The sequence below is a fragment of the Cricetulus griseus genome, chromosome 6 (assembly GCF_003668045.3).
Source record: "Cricetulus griseus strain 17A/GY chromosome 6, alternate assembly CriGri-PICRH-1.0, whole genome shotgun sequence".
Lineage (NCBI taxonomy): Eukaryota > Metazoa > Chordata > Mammalia > Rodentia > Cricetidae > Cricetulus > Cricetulus griseus.
The window spans coordinates 116,395,875-116,413,714 of NC_048599.1; the positions used below are offsets into that span (position 1 = coordinate 116,395,875).

The 17,840-nt window shown below is 42.4% G+C and overlaps 1 protein-coding gene across 3 annotated transcripts in view; it reads left to right on the forward strand.

Moving 5' to 3' along the window:
* Positions 1 to 17,840, forward strand: part of Acvr1 (activin A receptor type 1) — a 119,240-nt gene that overhangs the window by 84,068 nt on the left and 17,332 nt on the right. For all 3 annotated transcript variants that reach the window (XM_035446227.1, XM_027420394.2, XM_035446228.1), the window contains 4 exons: positions 1,995 to 2,258; positions 4,142 to 4,353; positions 7,672 to 7,771; positions 13,055 to 13,201. In XM_035446227.1, the coding sequence (XP_035302118.1) occupies positions 1,995 to 2,258; positions 4,142 to 4,353; positions 7,672 to 7,771; positions 13,055 to 13,201 (723 nt within the window). The remainder of the gene's footprint in view (positions 1 to 1,994; positions 2,259 to 4,141; positions 4,354 to 7,671; positions 7,772 to 13,054; positions 13,202 to 17,840) is intronic.

The window sequence follows — 17,840 nt, forward strand, 5'->3', positions numbered from 1 at the left end:
AGTTCTCAGCACAGCTTCATGCCATTCAAGAGTGGCAAGCATGTCTAGACTCCTTAGAAATATTATGTTTCAGCTTTCTTTTGGCAAGTGTAAACTTATAGCTGGATTGTGTCAATATATACATACATACATACATACATACATACATACATACATACATATGATTTTTATTGTCATAGAAATAGATAAGTGCAGAAATATCCCTTGGATCTCTCCAGGCAGGGAAAATAAAGACCATCTCTTTGCTCATTAAAGCTTTTACTCATTAAAAATGTCTGAAGGCTCTTGATTCTCAGGGGTTAGACTGGTGACATACATAGCATTGACAGTGGCTATTTTGGATTTTCTGCTTTCAGGCATGTCTTTGCTTTTGGATGAGCCCCTTGTGGTTTTCAAAAGAATGAGCAAGTCAATTATAAACAGAAGGACGTGTCTATGTGTCTGCATGTACTTATGCTGTGGGATGCAGCACCCACATGACAGTGGGCAGTGAACTATATTTCTACTTCTTTGAAGAGGGAAGAAGAAAGATTAAAAACACATTTTTCTTTTGGAGATAACCCACATCTTTATACACACCCACACAAATCTGTGTAAATGAACTTGACATTTTCAAAGACCTAACTTTAAGGTCTTCTCTTAAAAGCACAGCCACCCGACCTCCTCTTTTTCCTTTTCTTTTCTCCCTTCCTCTCTCTCTCTCTCTCCTTCTCTCTCTCGTCTCTCTCTCTCTCTCTTCTCTCTCTCTCTTTTCTCCCCTCTCTCTCCTTTCTTTCTTTTTTTTTTCAAGGCAGTTATTTCACAGACCTCCCTCCCTCCCTCCTCCCTCCCTCCCTCTCCCCCTCTCTTTCTTTCTTTCTTTCTTTCTTTCTTTCTTTCTTTCTTTCTTTCTTTCTTTCTTTCTTTCAAGGCAGTTATTTCACAGACCTGCTGCTGACAGTGCAAGGATCAGAGGGGAGCCTCTCTGTGTCACAGACCTTGGGAGAAACTTGCTCCGGAGGCCAGATTTCCTTGAACAGGGCTTTGGTGACAGTAGCCTTGGCTAACTAAGGAATAGCCATTAGGACTGGACTGTGCAAGTTCTGTCTTCACTTTGCTCCCTGGCTGGCTTGAAAGTGTCGGAGGCAGCAAGTCTGAACTAATCATCCTGATGAGGGGGGAAGAAAGAGAGTTGTGAAAATGGAACTGCAAATAAGTGTTTTCAGAAAGGCAGTTGGGAGGTCTGATGAAGTGTGCCTCCCCTGTGAAATGCTTCTGTCTCACTTTGCTTTGCATCTCGGCATCACCGGGAACTGCCTGGTCCCTGGTCATGACTGTTACCTAATTGTTTAAATATAGTTTTCCTCCCTTTGTTTGTGCCCTCAGCTTGAGTATTTGATGCTGGTGTTTTTCCCCCTTGTTCCCTACCAGTAGACAGTTCTTATGAGCTACTAATTACAATTTTAACCATTGTACAGACTCCAGTGTTATAATCACATGTAGCCTAGCATCTAGCTGAAGATGTTGAGAATTTGTAGCTAGAGACTCTTTTACAAGTGTGCTCTGAAGCCCTCAAGACCCGAAGCAGTCGCTTGCTGACAGGGCTGGAGCTGGCAGGAACTGGTGCTAACAGTTGCTATATATTTATTTAGGAGCCCTTTTTGGGAGGTATGAAATAAAGGTTTTGAATAGAATGTTCCCATCAATATTTTGTTTAGATGCAGGAACTGGGGCTATGAGACTAGGTTCTATATCGGGAGTCTGGACAGCCCATTGCCAGTCTCTGTCCTAGCATGTTCTTAAGGAGGCTTACACAGCATAGACTGAGGTACTCTTAGATTGAGATGCGATTATTATTTGGTTGAGTGAGTATCATGTGGAGTGTAGACATGGGTCAGTGGTGATGACTCTGTGATTGGGGTGACCACAGGGAAACTTGATTTTTTTTTCCCCCTCGGAGAGAGATGAAGCTCACACGAGTGAATTGTTTTTCCTTCTTATCCTCTCCTTTGCAGATGAGAAGCCCAAAGTCAATTCGAAACTTTACATGTGTGTTTGCGAGGGCCTTTCCTGTGGGAATGAGGACCATTGCGAAGGCCAGCAGTGTTTTTCTTCTCTGAGCATCAACGATGGCTTCCACGTCTACCAGAAGGGCTGCTTTCAGGTTTATGAGCAGGGGAAGATGACTTGTAAGACCCCTCCATCACCTGGCCAAGCTGTGGAATGCTGCCAAGGGGACTGGTGTAACAGGAACATCACAGCCCAGCTGCCCACTAAAGGTTCCCATGGCTTCTTCTATTTCTAGATCAAGGGGTTTTGTTAGTGTTGCCCCAAGTCTGTGTGGGTTAAGGATTTGTGTGGCCAGAAGCTTTCCTCCTACACCCTGAACTAGAGCTGATGGGCCATGGAAGGTCAGTCTGGGTGAGGAAGAGAAAGGCCTTTGGGATCTAAAAGGAGAATATGCATTTTGGGGAAAGTGAGTAATGTGACATTCATTGAGAGGACAAATTTAGGGGATGGATTTGCTGGCCAGAGGTCACCACGAACAGCTGTATGGCTCCCCACAGCACTTTCTGATAAGGGGTGATAGTGATTTTCATGATACTCTAAGTAATTCTGCGTAGTAAGCATTCATCTCTAGGCCACATGTGTTGCCTGGTTTCCCTTGTTAAGAAGAAGACAAAGGAAAGTCTTCCAAATCTGATTCCCAGCCATCTGAATGGAAGTCAAAGGCAATTGTACATGAGCCCTCTAGTTACAGAATTTCCCCTCATGCATTTCCTATGGATTCTGTGTCCTTTGGAAATTGGTCTCCCTCCAAAACCGTTTGCTTACATAGTGAACTATCAGTGACTATCTGGAGTTGTTGTCAAGATTAATATAGGCCCACTCCAAAAGCCAAATTTATTCTCTTAATATAGAGTACCTCTTAGTAGGTTTAATTATATGATTTTGTACCTGTGGAAGAAGGAAAATACAAATGGCATAAGAGAGGCCACTCAGATCCTTCACTGCCAGGACTGTCACTAGGTAGGAGTGAGGCAGAAGGCAGAAAACAAAAAAGCTGATAGGTCACAAAGGCAGTTTTTAAGTTACTGTGACCCACTTAGGGCTGGTAGAAAAGACTCCATTCTGATATGAAAATAGGGTTGAATAACAAGGGTTTGGAAATAAAGGATCAAATATTGAAGTAGTTAAACCCAAGGGTTATTTTTCTTATGTTCAGTATGTTAATTTTTTACTAACAGAAGGGATGGGCTAGAAGAAATCTCTGTATTCACACAAAAATTATGTCAACTAGGTGAAGATCCTGATAAGCACATACTGCTACACAATAAGTTTTAAACATTTATTTATATACTTACTTGTGTGCGTGTTTGTGTGTGCACACAAGCACACATGCATCTGCATTTGCATGCGTGTGCTGGGTAGATCAGAGGACAACTTGTAAGAGTTGGTTCTCTTACTGTGTAGGTTCCAGGGATCAAACTCAGGCTGTCAGGCTTTGTCGAAGGCACACTTTCCCTCCAAGCCATTTCGCTCTCCCAACAGCCTGTGTTTTAACAGAAGGCATTTCCTGTAAGGAATTTCTATTTTGAGAGATCACAGTATCTGTCATTTCATTTATACATTATCATGCAGATGACATGTACTATGGAGTATTATGTATAGCAAGCTGATTCTCAGGACTTGGGGCATTAAAGAAACTTAAAGGATCTCTGAGTAGAGAGTGGATTGGGTTGCTGAAGGGAACCCTGAGACAGGGAAAGCTTAGGGAAGATCTCAATACTTTTTCGATGGGATATTACAGTGGAAGGACTGTCCTTCAGGGCTTGGTTATAAAGCATTTTTACATATGAAATCCACGTCAATAAGAGGAATATCAAGGCTTCTATGGCTCTTGTATTTTAGAAACTCCTCAATAGCTGCACATTAATACAGTTGATTCTTGGTGGAATCCTTTCTAAACTCCAGGTCTGTTTAATTGAATGTTCGCTTAAATAAATGGCTGGGCCATTGGCCAGATGCTAGGAAGTATTTTAGTTATAAATTGATTTGTGAGATTATTTGGTCAGGGTCAGGAGCCACTTCTTAGGATATTGGTAAGTAACAAGGAGACAGTGGTCCCTAAACCCACTTACCATTTTCTCCCATTCTTCAGGGAAGTCCTTCACTGGATCACAGAATTTCCACTTGGAAGTAGGCCTTATTATCCTCTCCGTGGTGTTTGCAGTATGTCTTTTAGCTTGCCTCCTGGGAGTTGCTCTAAGGAAGTTTAAAAGACAAAACCAAGAACGCCTCAATCCCAGAGATGTGGAATATGGTACCATTGAGGGGCTCATCACCACCAATGTCGGAGACAGCACTCTAGCGGTGAGTTTGTGACCCCAGAGGGATGTCCAAGGACAACTGAGATGGATGTGGATACTTTATTTTGAGTGTGGAAAGCCAACAGTGAACTTGACAGGTCAGATATGCACTGTGACTTAACTAGTCACTGGACCCCTGTCCAAGCATTTGTGAGCACCTGGTTGGCTCCTGTAAATAAGAATATCCATTTCAGACAGACACTTAAAGGATGGGCATGGAGATTTTACTTTAGTACATTCTTGGTGGTGACTTTTCTTTAGGGAATATGAGAAAAAGGGAGAAAGAGTGGTTGATGGACTGGAGTTTTGGAGGGCTTAGAATGGCGATACTCAGTTACTCAGTTTGTAACAACAAAAGTCTATGTGTTTCTTTTCATTAATATTTTAAAAATCTTTTTTCTTTTAGATGATTTGAATAATTTAGAAACTTGTCATCTCCAGAAGTAGCCATTAAATTTCTGATGCTCCAGTACTGCCCCCTGGTGGACTGTAGTCAGCTGATTGAACCAACATCCTCCAGTAGAAATATGTATCACATACGGAACTTGAAATGCTTTAGTAGCCTCCTTTCAAGTAAAGAGAGGGGGGAAAAAGCAAAACATTTTTAATTCTTATCATTTCAATGCATAGTAAAATTATTGCTATTTTACATAACTTTTCAAAGTCATTTACCGGATGCATCATTCCAGCCCTTTTGTAGTTTACTTCTTCCACATAGAAGACACTATATTTATACATTTGAAAATTTCTTCCTGGCCAGTGTGCTAAAGTGTGGCCCAGAGGCTGAAGATGTTCACTGCTGAGCTTAATAACCTAAATTCAATCCCCAGAACTCACATGGTAGAAGGAGAAAACCGACTCCCATAAGCTGCCCCCTGACTTCCAAACATGCGCTGTGGCAAGGCTGCCCCGCCAACAAACAAATAAACAAATAAATAAATGCAGAAAAAATTAAAGTTACCCCTATATTTTAAAGCTATCTTATCACATTAGAAGTGAATGTCTTCCTTTAGTTACTCTTCTAACTTTTAGTTAAGTCAGGGAAGTAGGTCACTTACCATAAACAGACTACTATAGAGTGCAAAAGAATAAAGTAACAGCATTCTCCATGGATACTACATGGATTTTCTGAAAAAGACATAGATTCGTGGGTGTTAGGTGCAAATGACACAACCAAATCAGCTCCCTCCTTGTCATAATCCAACGAGTTGCAAGTCAATCAAGTTATCTTTGTAATGTGACTCAGAGCTGTTTAATGCTACACTCCTGTCACATACCAGATCGTCATGCATGAGAGCTGGTTCCACTACATGACAAGTCTATAAGTGCTTGGGAGTTCTGTAATTAGGCTTGCTCTACACTTTTCTTTTTTCTGTTTCCTGGAAAAGATGTACCCTAGGCAGTGGCCATCTTTAGCTCATGGGCTACATTTGGAGAAGCCGTAGGACCTACCTGTAGTCAGGTGTCAGAACATTGCTAATGCTGGATACAGCCTGGGGATCACCATGTCCTGCTGCCTGGACCATCAGTGTTCTGTATACAAAAGGAACAAGTTATCTTTGTGTACCTCCTTTTACTCACCTATTTGAGTTATGGTGCAGTGGGACTGGAAGAGGGTACTTTGTTTTCATTAAATATTTGCTCTGAAATGTGTTCCGGGGTTTAGGGGAGAACACATGGGTTTATGGGGTTTGTACCCGGAAGATGTGAGGATTCCCGACCAAGCTTCAACAAAGCAAGATGCTACCGTAGATCAGTCAGAACTTTGTTGCTCAGAGCTGCTAACATGTCTAATTACCAGGGGCAGTAATTGGAATGTCTACTGTAAATTACTGTTTAAATAGCTTTTAAGATTTTGAAATAGGAATGAAAGCCTGTGCCAAAACAGTCTTCTTAACACAACCCAGCCTTGTCAGCTGACAGAATGTCATGATATAATGACATAGCAAGGAATAACCAGTTGTCCTTAATTGCTTATTTAAACGATGCGTTCATTTCTGTGAACTGACAAAGTGTAACCTTGCTGAAGCTCACCCATGGCTGGGGCTCCAGGAGTTGAGATGGGTCTTTCTTCGTCTTTGGTTGACCCACCCACTTTTCTGAAATCTGTGAACTTAATTATAGCCAAAACTATGCATCATGAAAAAGCAATAGCTTAATATTCAGGGTTGTTTTTCTCAAAAAAAAAATTGAACAAATGGGGACAAACAAAGAAGGCAAAAGAGATTCCTTGGGGAGGCACAAACCCTATTCCATCTACATTCATTGTCTTCTTGATGATCCTTTGGTGGCTTTTCAGGATTCTGAATTTCTTCTGTTGACTGTTCATCTTTTGGTAATTTTACTGATCAACAGTATTTTTCAGTAGTGCTCCACAGGAGAGAGAGAAGATGAAAGTCATGGAAGTCTATGTGTTGTTTGGTAGGCTGCTTGTGTGTTGGGAAAGTAAGAGCTTTAGGCAGGGTTAGCTGGACAATACTGCAGCCTTCCCACCACCTCCAAGGCTGTCACTCTGTGTATTAGATGTGATCCAGGCCTTTGTTGAGAGTAGGAAGGAAAACTTCATGAATGAACTGACAATCTTTTGCCAGCGTGCTCATTGGGAGAAATCAATTTGCAACTCTGGTTTTATGTTTTAAATGGAATATTATTTCACTTTGTTCCTTTCTAATTTGCAATCCACATTAAGAAGTGACATAAGTAGGTGTCAATTTAGTGACCCTTTTGTTCATTTATTACCTGAAAAGAAGAGCCTTCATTCAGAGAAACACCTACCTAGGCACCTATAAGTACCAATTTAATGATCTACATATTCTTAGAATCTTTTCATTTCAGATATTACACTTGGATGTTCATATTCCTAACTTGTTTGCTTCCAATCAGACATCTTTAACTTGTTTGGTAACTAAAGTAGATCATTTGATAGATATTTAGGAAGCACAGCAGAATATAGTTGATAATACATGGCTCTTAATGCTGACCGCCCCTCCTCCCATTCTTCTTACTGCTTTCTCAGGCTCAGTCCTGTGAGCTTTCTAATGTGCTCATTAGCTTTGCTCAGCTTCCTTTCTCATGTATTTGATTAAAAACCTCTAGGGCTTAGGGAAGAATGACTTATCCACCAGGAAAATCTGCCTTCAGCTTACCTTTTAATTTTCCTGAGATATCCAACCTTTCAGGGGAGATTTTCAGACATTATAATGGGTCACATGACCAGAGTTGCTGGAAACCATCCATGTTGGTTACTCCGGCATACATCCTAAGACTCTGAAGCAGGAACTGTAGCTCATGAATTTCTATTTCTCCTTGTTTTCCACTACAGGAATTACTGGATCACTCATGTACATCAGGAAGCGGCTCTGGGCTTCCCTTTCTGGTGCAGAGAACCGTGGCTCGCCAGATTACCCTGTTGGAGTGTGTTGGTAATTCTTTGTTTCCCTTCCTTTTGGGAAATAGACAGCGTCCGTTGTGATTCTAGAAGTAGGATAGGGCTTGGAAAAGTCTGCTTCTTGTTGTTTTATTATGCGTCCTCATTAAACGAAGGAGATGCCAAGCAACCAGGTGGTTATTCAACTTGCTGGGGGTCGTGGATAGTCATGGGGGTCTCTGTTCTTTGTGACTCATGATTGAGAACTTGTTGAAGTCCTGGTAATGGGGTCCTCACTCACTAGTACAGACAGTGCTTAGTCAGAGTGAATCGAAGAGGCTGTGTCACCCAAGGACTGAATGATTGGAGGTACCAGGCTTCTCTTAGTAAGGTTTCCCCAATCCTATTGTCTCCTCCCTCTAAAAATAGTGATGAGTATATCTAGTTACTGTGTATCAATTAGAAACAAAAAAACCTTAATAAAATATACTTTTAAAAACTAGAGTGATTTTATTAAAGTATTTCCATATTAAGCCCCTATTACCAATATATATATATATATATATATACATATATATATATATATATATTCATTTTCCATGTCCTACAACATATATTAGGTTAGTGATTGTTTCTAGAAGAATTGTGGTCCTTTATTCATTAATACGTTTTGATCTGTTGTTATTGCATGTGAGTGCATGATGCATGTGTGTGCATGCCCCAGCACATGTGTGTATATGGGTATATGGTGTGTGTGTGTGTGTGTGTGTGTGTGTGTGTGTGTGCGTGTGCTACATACAGCACATGTGTGTATATGTTGTGTGTGTGTGTGTGTGTGTGCGTGCCACAGCACATGTGTGTATATGGATATATGGTGTGTGTGTGTGTGTGTGTGTGTGTGTGTGTGTGCATGCCACAGCACATGTGTGTAACATGTGTGTATATGGGTGTATGTGTGTGCATGCCACAGCACATGTGTGTATATGGTTGTGTGTGTGTGTGTGTGTGTGTGTGTGTGTGTGTGTGTGTGTGTGTGTGTGTGTGAGTGCGCGCGCACGTGCCACAGCACATGTGGAAGTTAGAGGACAGTGTTGTGGAGTTGGTTGTCACCTTATACTTTGCATGGGTCCTGGGGATTGAACTCAGATCCTTAGGCTTGGGTGGCAGGTGTTTTAGTCATTGAGCCATCTCACTGTCCCACCATCCTTCATTTTATAAGGATATGTACCTTATCTAGTATTGGGACTTCTCAGAAGTCCTTTAAAAGCTGTACAATGGTTGGTTTGCCTGGCAGGTTATCGAAAATGCTTGTGAAGGACTTAGTACACATTCTTCTGCTTTCTGAATTCCTAAATGATTGTGGATTTCTGAGAGAAGCATGATATAATAGTAGTAATAATAATAGTAATAATGACCTTCACCTTTTGACCCTCTCGCCTCTATCTCTTGAGTACTGGGATTATTATAGGCATATATCTTCTATGGCCAAATGCATTTTCAGGGCTGAGGGGATGGTTCAGTCAATAACTGCTTGTTGTTCAAGCATGAAGACTTGATTTTGATCCCTAGCGCCCATATAAGGAAGCTGGCACAGTGGTATGTGGCTGTAGTCCCAGCACTGGGTATGCAGAAACAGGAAGGTGTGTGGACTTTGCTGGCCAGTCTAACTGGATCTGTGAGCTTTGGATTTAGTGAGATACACTGTCTCAAAAAAAGTGATAGCAGAAAACACCCCGTGTGACCTTGTGTACACATGTGTACCTGTTCCCTCCTCCATCCTTGCTGCACACATGTGGGATTCACTTTATTTTAAATAAAATCTGTGGTTTTTACTTATTTCATTTGGACAGTGGATATTTGTGGTTAGCATGATAGGTTTTGTCTGCTCGTCACTGAGATGGTGTGCAGGAATGCTTGGCATTGTCTACACTCCTTGTGTTCAGGCTCTTGGGGTGGATGCTGCACTTCTGCCTTCTGACAGTTTGTTTGGGGGAGGTATCTGACCATTATGAGCTGCCCCCACCACTTGCTGCTATATGAAGGAGGAATGCTCTCAAGTCTTGTGGTAAGATCTGGGGTGGGTAGCACTGCTTCCCTAAGACACACAGACGGCAGTATAGAGCTGCCTGCCTGCAACTACAGTGTCTATTTCCACTGTATGCAGCTGCACCGCAGCTGACCAAGACTAGAAAAAGATGGGGGGAAAAACCCAGATGTACTCATTTCCAACAACCAGCATTGTCTTTTACTACCTAGCATCCAGTTTGTTTCTGAGCAAGGAGGCCTGGGTAGTGGTGGGAGGCAGAGAAGGGACCATGCACCTGCCTCTCCTGCCTTTTTACTCTTGCTCTGATTCCCATCACTCACAGGTAGTCCCATGTGCCAAGCTTGGTCTTCAGAGATTGGCTCCAGAGTCCAGTTTCTCCTCTGAACTGGATACAGTTTCCAATTCTATCAATGTTCCTTAGCAGTTTTGAACTAATGTAGATTCATTTATTGCACTTTGTTGGTTGACACTGAAGACTGATGGATACAGTGTCTCTTCAGGGGTTTGGAGATTGTGTTTGTATGGTGTAGCTTTGAGGAGAAAAATACATAGATGGTCACTTTAATTCAAGATCAAGGGGAGTTGACCATGATCCATATTGGGCTCTCCAGATTTGAAGGCCCTGGGTATCCTCTTTGTGGGGCTTCCTGGCCAGAAACTTTTGGGAAACTTATTTTAACACTTCTGAATCATATTGCATTAGCAAAAAGCATTTGACAGCTACTAAAATAAATTTGTTTTGATTTTATCCACTTACCATGCCATATATGCAATATATTTTATTTTCTTAATTAAAAAAAGAAAAGATTCATGACAGCAAACAACTTTGTGTCAACAGCTCTTTGGGATATTTTTCTTTCCTTTCCAATAAAACAGTGACTACAAAGAGAAACTAAGGATACCACATGGAGCAAAGGCAGGAAAGGCTTAGCATTCATCTTCCACTTTCATAGCTTCTGGCTTTGTAGCATCTCAACACTAGTCTTCATGTTGAACAGGAATGCTAAGTCATGCCTATGGTTTGATTAAGATGACTGATAAACTAAATAGACCATGTGATTCCTGACAGTAGTCCACAAAGCACACTAACGAATCTTAACATCCCTTTAGATTAGTCATTGCTATTGGATAGGGTTATTAGTTCTTCTCAGGGAAACTCAATTTGGTTGCCATCCATGTTGCCATACCTCGACTGGAGCTGAATGGTACCCCATATGTCACACCTGTGAAGCAGGCACTCTGTCATCACGCTACACCCCCAGGCATCAGTGATTTTGTGGATGTTTCAGGGTGACTTGGACACACATGGTTTCTTTCTATGTTGAGGTTCTTATTGGCTTAGTTTTCCATCAGAGCAGAGCACAGTATTCGTGCACATGCAGGGGCCATGGCAGGTGCCTACTACACCCCTGTGATCATGCAGATATCACATGCCTAGGCCGAGAGGCTCATGGCACTTGTGGTGCTGTCACCACATGCCTGGGCTCATGGCCTTGTAGTTTCATCTCCCACTTCACTGCCTGCCGTCTCGACTATTACACTCTGTGTTGACCCCCATAGTTTTGAGATAATGACCTCCTGTTTTCCTAACTCTTTGATCATCTTTACCTATAATTAAAGAGATGATTGGAAAGAGAATATGTCCTTGATAAGCACGTGGCTACTGCATGGAGGTAGGGGGCAGCCGTCAGACCAGTCAGATCCCAGCTAAGTCACCCCATTTCCTAAAATATGCTCCTCAAGTGACTTTAAAAGAATACTCTATTGCTTTATATGTATGGGTGTTTTGCCTGCATGTATGTCTGTGTATCACAAGTATGCCTAGTGTTGGAGGAGGTAAGAAGTGGGCAATGGATTCCCAGGAACTGAAGTTTTAGATGGTTGTGTGCCACCCTGTGGGTTCTGGGTATCAAATCTGGGTCCTCTGGAAGATCATCCAGTAGTTTTGATCACAGAGCCGTTTCTCCAGCCCCCAGGTGACTTTATAAAAAGATTTCACATATTAGTGTTGTATGTATATGTTTATGGTGCACATATGTGAGTGAGTGTGTATGCCAGAGACTACTTTGTGGAGTCAGTTCTCTAGCTCCACTTTCATATAGATTCCAGGGATCAAACTCAGGCTTTAACTCAGCAAGCACATTTACCTGCTGAGCCATCTCTCTGGCTACCAAATATTCTTTCTAGTGTAATTCACCTGTGACATCACTGACATCACCGGGACCCATCTAAACCAACACCCACGACCAGAGTCAGAAATCAGAGGTGTTCTGGAATTGTGTGTTTATGATTTTGAAATACATCTTCCTCCAAGAAAGCCTTTAGCGGTGGTGGTCATGGTGCAGACAACCTCCTGCCAATGCCATAGTTTGTTATTAGTCTCCAGGAGCTCAAACTGCCCTTCTGTGGGGGAAAATGGCAAAAGCACATTGAGATATTTGTGCTTAGAGATGCCTCTGAGGGTCCAATGTAAAGGAAGGCAACTGGAGAAGTCATTCAGTTATTTAGCTACATATTCCTACCCCTTTGGCATTTGATACCATATTGACATCTAAGAATTAGTATTGTTTTCTAAATTGTGCTACCTTTCATGTTTTCAAAAACTATATGCCAAAGGTGTCTAGCCTTTTGACATTGTGACTTTACACCAACATTTACAAATATGCTGGGCTGCCTGAAGGGCTAGGCTAGGACAAGTTAGACACCCTTCAGGAAAGCAATTTAAATATACTTGTGCAGCTACTTAGGTATAGCTAATTGTGTTGCACTGTTTGGAAGGCATGTTTCTGTCACAATAGGGTAGAGAGGAAAGGAAGGTTCTGCCTTATTTTTGTACATCTTTGTAGGTAAAGTATTTACACTCCCAAAATGAGTTTACTGAGACATGTTAAGAGTTTCAGGCCTTGGGCTCAGTTCTTACTACTAGGAGTTGTTTGGTCTGCCTGTGTGTCCTGTATTTACCCTTCTGTATATCAGAAACCAATAATCATCTCAGCATCACACGAAGAAACATGTGATCAAGGCCAAAGTTATCGGCAAGACAATCTTTTTGCCAACAGGGTCTACCAACTAGTGAATGCATGTGCCAAAATGGCCTCCATGATGGAGGTGATGACTTTGTTTCATCCCATTGGTAGGGGCTCAGCTTTCACAGTCTGACATGACTGGCTAGTCTACAGAGAGTAAGGGGAAGGTTCAAAATATAAGTGCACTGTCAAGTTGACTATGTTTGCTGGGACAAACAAAAGCAAAAGTATTTCTCATATACTTCATCTGTTTTACCATCCACAGGGAAGGGCCGGTATGGAGAGGTGTGGAGGGGCAGCTGGCAAGGCGAAAATGTTGCTGTAAAGATCTTCTCCTCCAGAGATGAGAAGTCATGGTTCAGGGAAACAGAATTGTACAACACTGTGATGCTGAGGCATGAAAATATTTTAGGTAAGTATGGATTAGCTTTCATTAGCTAGTGTTGACAGAGATAATTGCCCCCCCCCCCCCCCGCTCCCCTTGCTCTCTCCCACTTATCACATCACCAGGTTAGTCTCTTCCAGAAAACCGACATAGTGACCCTCAGCATTTATAGACTGTTTAATTTTTAACAGGTATTTTTTATTTAAATCTGCACATAGGTTATAAATTTCCTGCACCATGAAAAGGAAGTCTGTTGCTGGGCCTTCTTACTCCTATGTCTGCAGATGTATTTAAACAACAGAAACTTGATCTACATTGTTCATTTCAAGGCTTCTTGGGTGGTTCTACTTGCCCCACCCTTCCTGAATATTTATTACTGGTATCAAGCTAAGAAAGGTCTTTGGATTTTTTCCTAGAGATTCACAGCTCCCAGGGACGCCGTAATTAGATGCATATTCCCTTAAACTAGGCATCATTTTTAAAGACCAGATTTACAGAGGGATTCAGCATACATTTTAATTTGAAAACTCCTCGCATACTTCTGGGACTCACAAAGTATAGATGAATTTTCATCATCTTATCACTAAAGCTTAGCAACACTGAAGAAATATGTGAAGTGCCCACTACAATCCTGCTATTTGGGCCCACTGGCTTCTGTAGTTTCAAAAGGCTTGAAGTGTGTTTCCATTAATACACACATATGGTGAAAGCTGCCTAGAGTGAGTCTTCAAAAATAGCAGAGAAATCTGTGTAGAATTTAACTGTATGCTATAGTGTTGGTCACTGTATGGCTATTGGATTATGTCTGGGCATTGTACATTGCACATTGTATTTCTATCCTGTTCTATTAATTTAGTATTCAGATGTGACCTAAGTTGTTGGTGACTGATGATTGGGTGACTGTCCAGAGCTCTGCTTCAACAGCGTGATGACGTCCAGTCTCAGGAACACTTAAAAGTGTCTGAGGGGCTGGAGAGACAGCTCGGCATTTAAAGGCACTGGTTGCTCTTGCACAGGACCTGGGTTCTATTCCCCACCCCCACACGGCAACAGTTTGTTAACTCTTGTTCCTGGGGATCTGATGATCTCTTCTGGCTTCTGTGGACACTGCTTGCACATGGTGCACACACATGTGAGCAACACACACACACACACTAAAATGGGTCTTTGGTTGCTCCCAAATTGGCCTATAGTGTTGGTGACTTCTAGGCCTGAATTAGGTCCTACCTCCCTAATTGTCAGTTGCAAGGAGTCTTTTAAGCTTCAGTTACAAATGTGTCTTCATCTGGCTATATCTAGTGTTTTCCTTTCTGCAGGACTGTGACAAACAGGTAGCTTTGACCTTGTTTGCATTGTTTTTGTCCCACTAGCTCCTTTCTATCCTCTAAACCCCCTTTTCTCCATGTCTCAGGCTCAGCCAGTTTCTCTGAATGGGCTCCCCTGTGCATTGCTGCACCCCCCCCAACCTACCACTCACGGCCTGTGCCGCATTGCAGGGTCTGTGTGTATACTAGCTGGCATGGCAGCTCTGACAACACTGCCAGGGATAATAGTGGACGGTTACTATGCTGTGAGTTCTTCTGTAAGCGCTTCATGTGTGGCCTCTTGGGGAATCCTCCCTGCAGCCTTAGAGAGTAGGTATTCTTATTTTCCCAGTTTTAACTAACAAAACTACTGATGAGAGACGAAATACTAGAGCTGCTAATCATGCTGAGCTGCTTAGTCCTTCACCGTAGTTCCCTGCTGTGCCCCGCAGCCTACAGGATAGTCATATCACATTGCACTTGAGTTGTGTCTTACATTACAGAGTCAGGGTAGGAGGTGGACATTCATCTAGAGTCAAATTTGCCTCACAGCTCCCAATCTTCCTTCAGCCCCTGGAACAGACCCAGATTGAGCAACAGTCAGAGTTGGTTGTGTTAGAAGCTATGGTGTGCAGCAAAGGCTTATCTTCAGTAGTGGAGTCATTATTAATGGGAAGGTGCATGTCCTCCTAAGTGGCATCTGAGGTCTGAAACCTTCTGAAGGAAGTGCGCAGCCACACATCCAGTCTCATGCTTCCGGTGCGCACACACTCATAAGTCTCTAGGATACTGTGCTTTCCGGATAGTGTCTTAGCCGCTGCGTTGCATGCTGAGGGTGGGAGTCCTTCCCATAGTGCTTACCTCCATTCCCAGTACTGAGCAGTATCCATCACATGGTAATACCCAGGGAATATTGACTAAATTGGGATTAATCTCAAGAGAAACTTGAAAGGTGTGTTTGCAATATGATTCGTACATATGAGGTAGTAGAGACCCTTACTGTGAGTACATTGTCTGTTTTTCTTCCCATGTTATATGTGGAAATTCTGGAATTCTAAACCCCTGAGCTTGCTCTCCCTCACCCTAGTCACACGCCTGAGCACTCGCGCACGTACACACACACACACACACACACACACACACACACACACACACACACACACAATTTCCCCCTTGCCCTACCAGTTTTCTAGGCATACTCTATTTTCTATGATTGTTTCATTTTCTGTCAAAAGAGTATGCTATGTTTCAGCTGGGTACCCATTCCTATCATATTTTACTTTAGTTATTTTGTTTCCAGAATATGGCTACATTGCCCAGGACTGTCTTGAACTCCCTGGTTCATGCAGTTCTCAGTCCTTGGCTTCCCTGAGTCAGAGGGAGGAGAGGTTTGTGCCACATCAGGTCTGGCTTGCATATTTTGTCTCCAGTTTCTGATTATGACCCTCTTTCCCAGAAGTATTGCTCAGTCTAGATCCTCAAAGCACATAGTTCAAGTTATTATTTGTGTATATATATACCCACACACTCCCATGTAAAAGTATGGCCCTGTTTGTCCCCTTAGTTAACCCTGTGGACTAGCTTGAATTTCAAGCCTTTGTTCTACTGCATCTGGTGAGGAAGAGAACAGGTGTAGCTAATGCAGCTTGCCACATGATGGCGGGAAACTGGCTTTTACTCTGGGGAGTAAAACTCTACCCTAACCTAAGGACTGTTAGAGGCTCATGCGCCTGCCAGTCAATGTTGCATCTTTCTGAGCATTGACTGCCTTATTTCTATAATGAAGGAGGTTGATTGGTGTGGAGATCTGCTCCAAGTCTTACACCACACACTCCTTTAAAAAGATACATGATGTTCACCACTTTATGCCCTGTTTCTGAGACAGGGTCCAATGCATCTCAGGCTAGCTTCAAACTCACTATATAGCCAAGGAAGATCTTGAATTTCTGGTCCCCCTGCTTCTACCTCTCAAGAGCTAGAAGTACCATCATGCCTGGTTTATGTGGAGCTGGGGACTAGTCCAGGGTTTCTTGTGTGCTAGGCAAGGCCTGTACCAAGTACATCCGAAGTCCTGCTTTATGTATTTTTAAACATAAAGTTGAATAGAATTAAAGCTGGCATGGCTGTGAAGTGATCACCTTTATCTTACTCCATAACTGTCTTGCACTCTTGTGTCTTAAGTGATGAGCTGGTGAGATGGCTCAGTTCTGGCTGTCAAACTTGAGTTTGCCTCAAGTTCAAACCTGGGATCCCCATGGTAGGAGAGAGCAGACTTCCACGTGTTATCTTTCGACTGTCTCCATATGTCATGGTGCATATGTACATGTGCATGCACTCACAAAATAAATAATAAAAATATAATAAAAGTAAATGTAATTTGAAATTTAAAGCACTACTAAGGGACTGGGGAGATGTCTCATTAGGTAAAGTGGTTATTTTTCAGGACTGACAGCCTGAGTCTGGATAACCAAAACCCATGTAAAAGCTAGGCTGTAGGGCAGGCAGTTTATAATCTCAGCACACCCCTACTTGGAGACTAAAGATGGAGATAGGAGAATAGAATTTCGAGAAGCCCATGGGCCAGCTAGCATTGTATACATGTCAAGGGAAATCAGGTCTCAAAGAAGGTGAAAAGCAAGGACTGCCACCTGACATTTTTTTGTGACCTGTACACATGAATTTTCACATACATATATGTCCTCACACCATGAACACATACATGCATGTGTGCACATATGTGCATAAAAACCCACACAAGAGTACTGTTGACTACTTAATGTCAGTTTCTTGAAAGTACTGGGGAGTGGGGAAGCAAATTATTCCTGAAAATATAAAAATTTAAAATGTTCTTTGTAAACACTACGTGCTCAGCATTGTATTAAGCATTTTGAGTGCACTACCTTTCGTTGTCATATCCGCTCACCCTATCACCAAGGAGAGCAAGGTGGAGATTTTATGTGACTTGATCATGATCGCCCAGCTCAGGATGGTAGAGCCAGTATGTAAAGCAGTGATACAGTGTTAGAGCCCAGTGGTCTCAACACCCCACATCCCAGCACCTTTGCTGGTTCCTTAAGAGCATTGCCACTGAAAACTTCACAGATACTAGATCACTTTTTGATCATGTTTGTCTAAAGAGCCTGGGAGGATGGCTCTGACGGAAGTATTTTGTCTAACCATCCTCTCCCCGTGTTATGAACACATCCAGTAAATGTACCTGAGTCCCCACCACCGGGCACCTGCTCAGCTTTCATTAATAATGGACAGATCTGGACTCCAAGCACAAGCATCCCATAACAGTGCCCAGCACTGAGAATTGAATGTGCTAACATAAACCTGGGAGGTAAATAGTTGAAAAAATC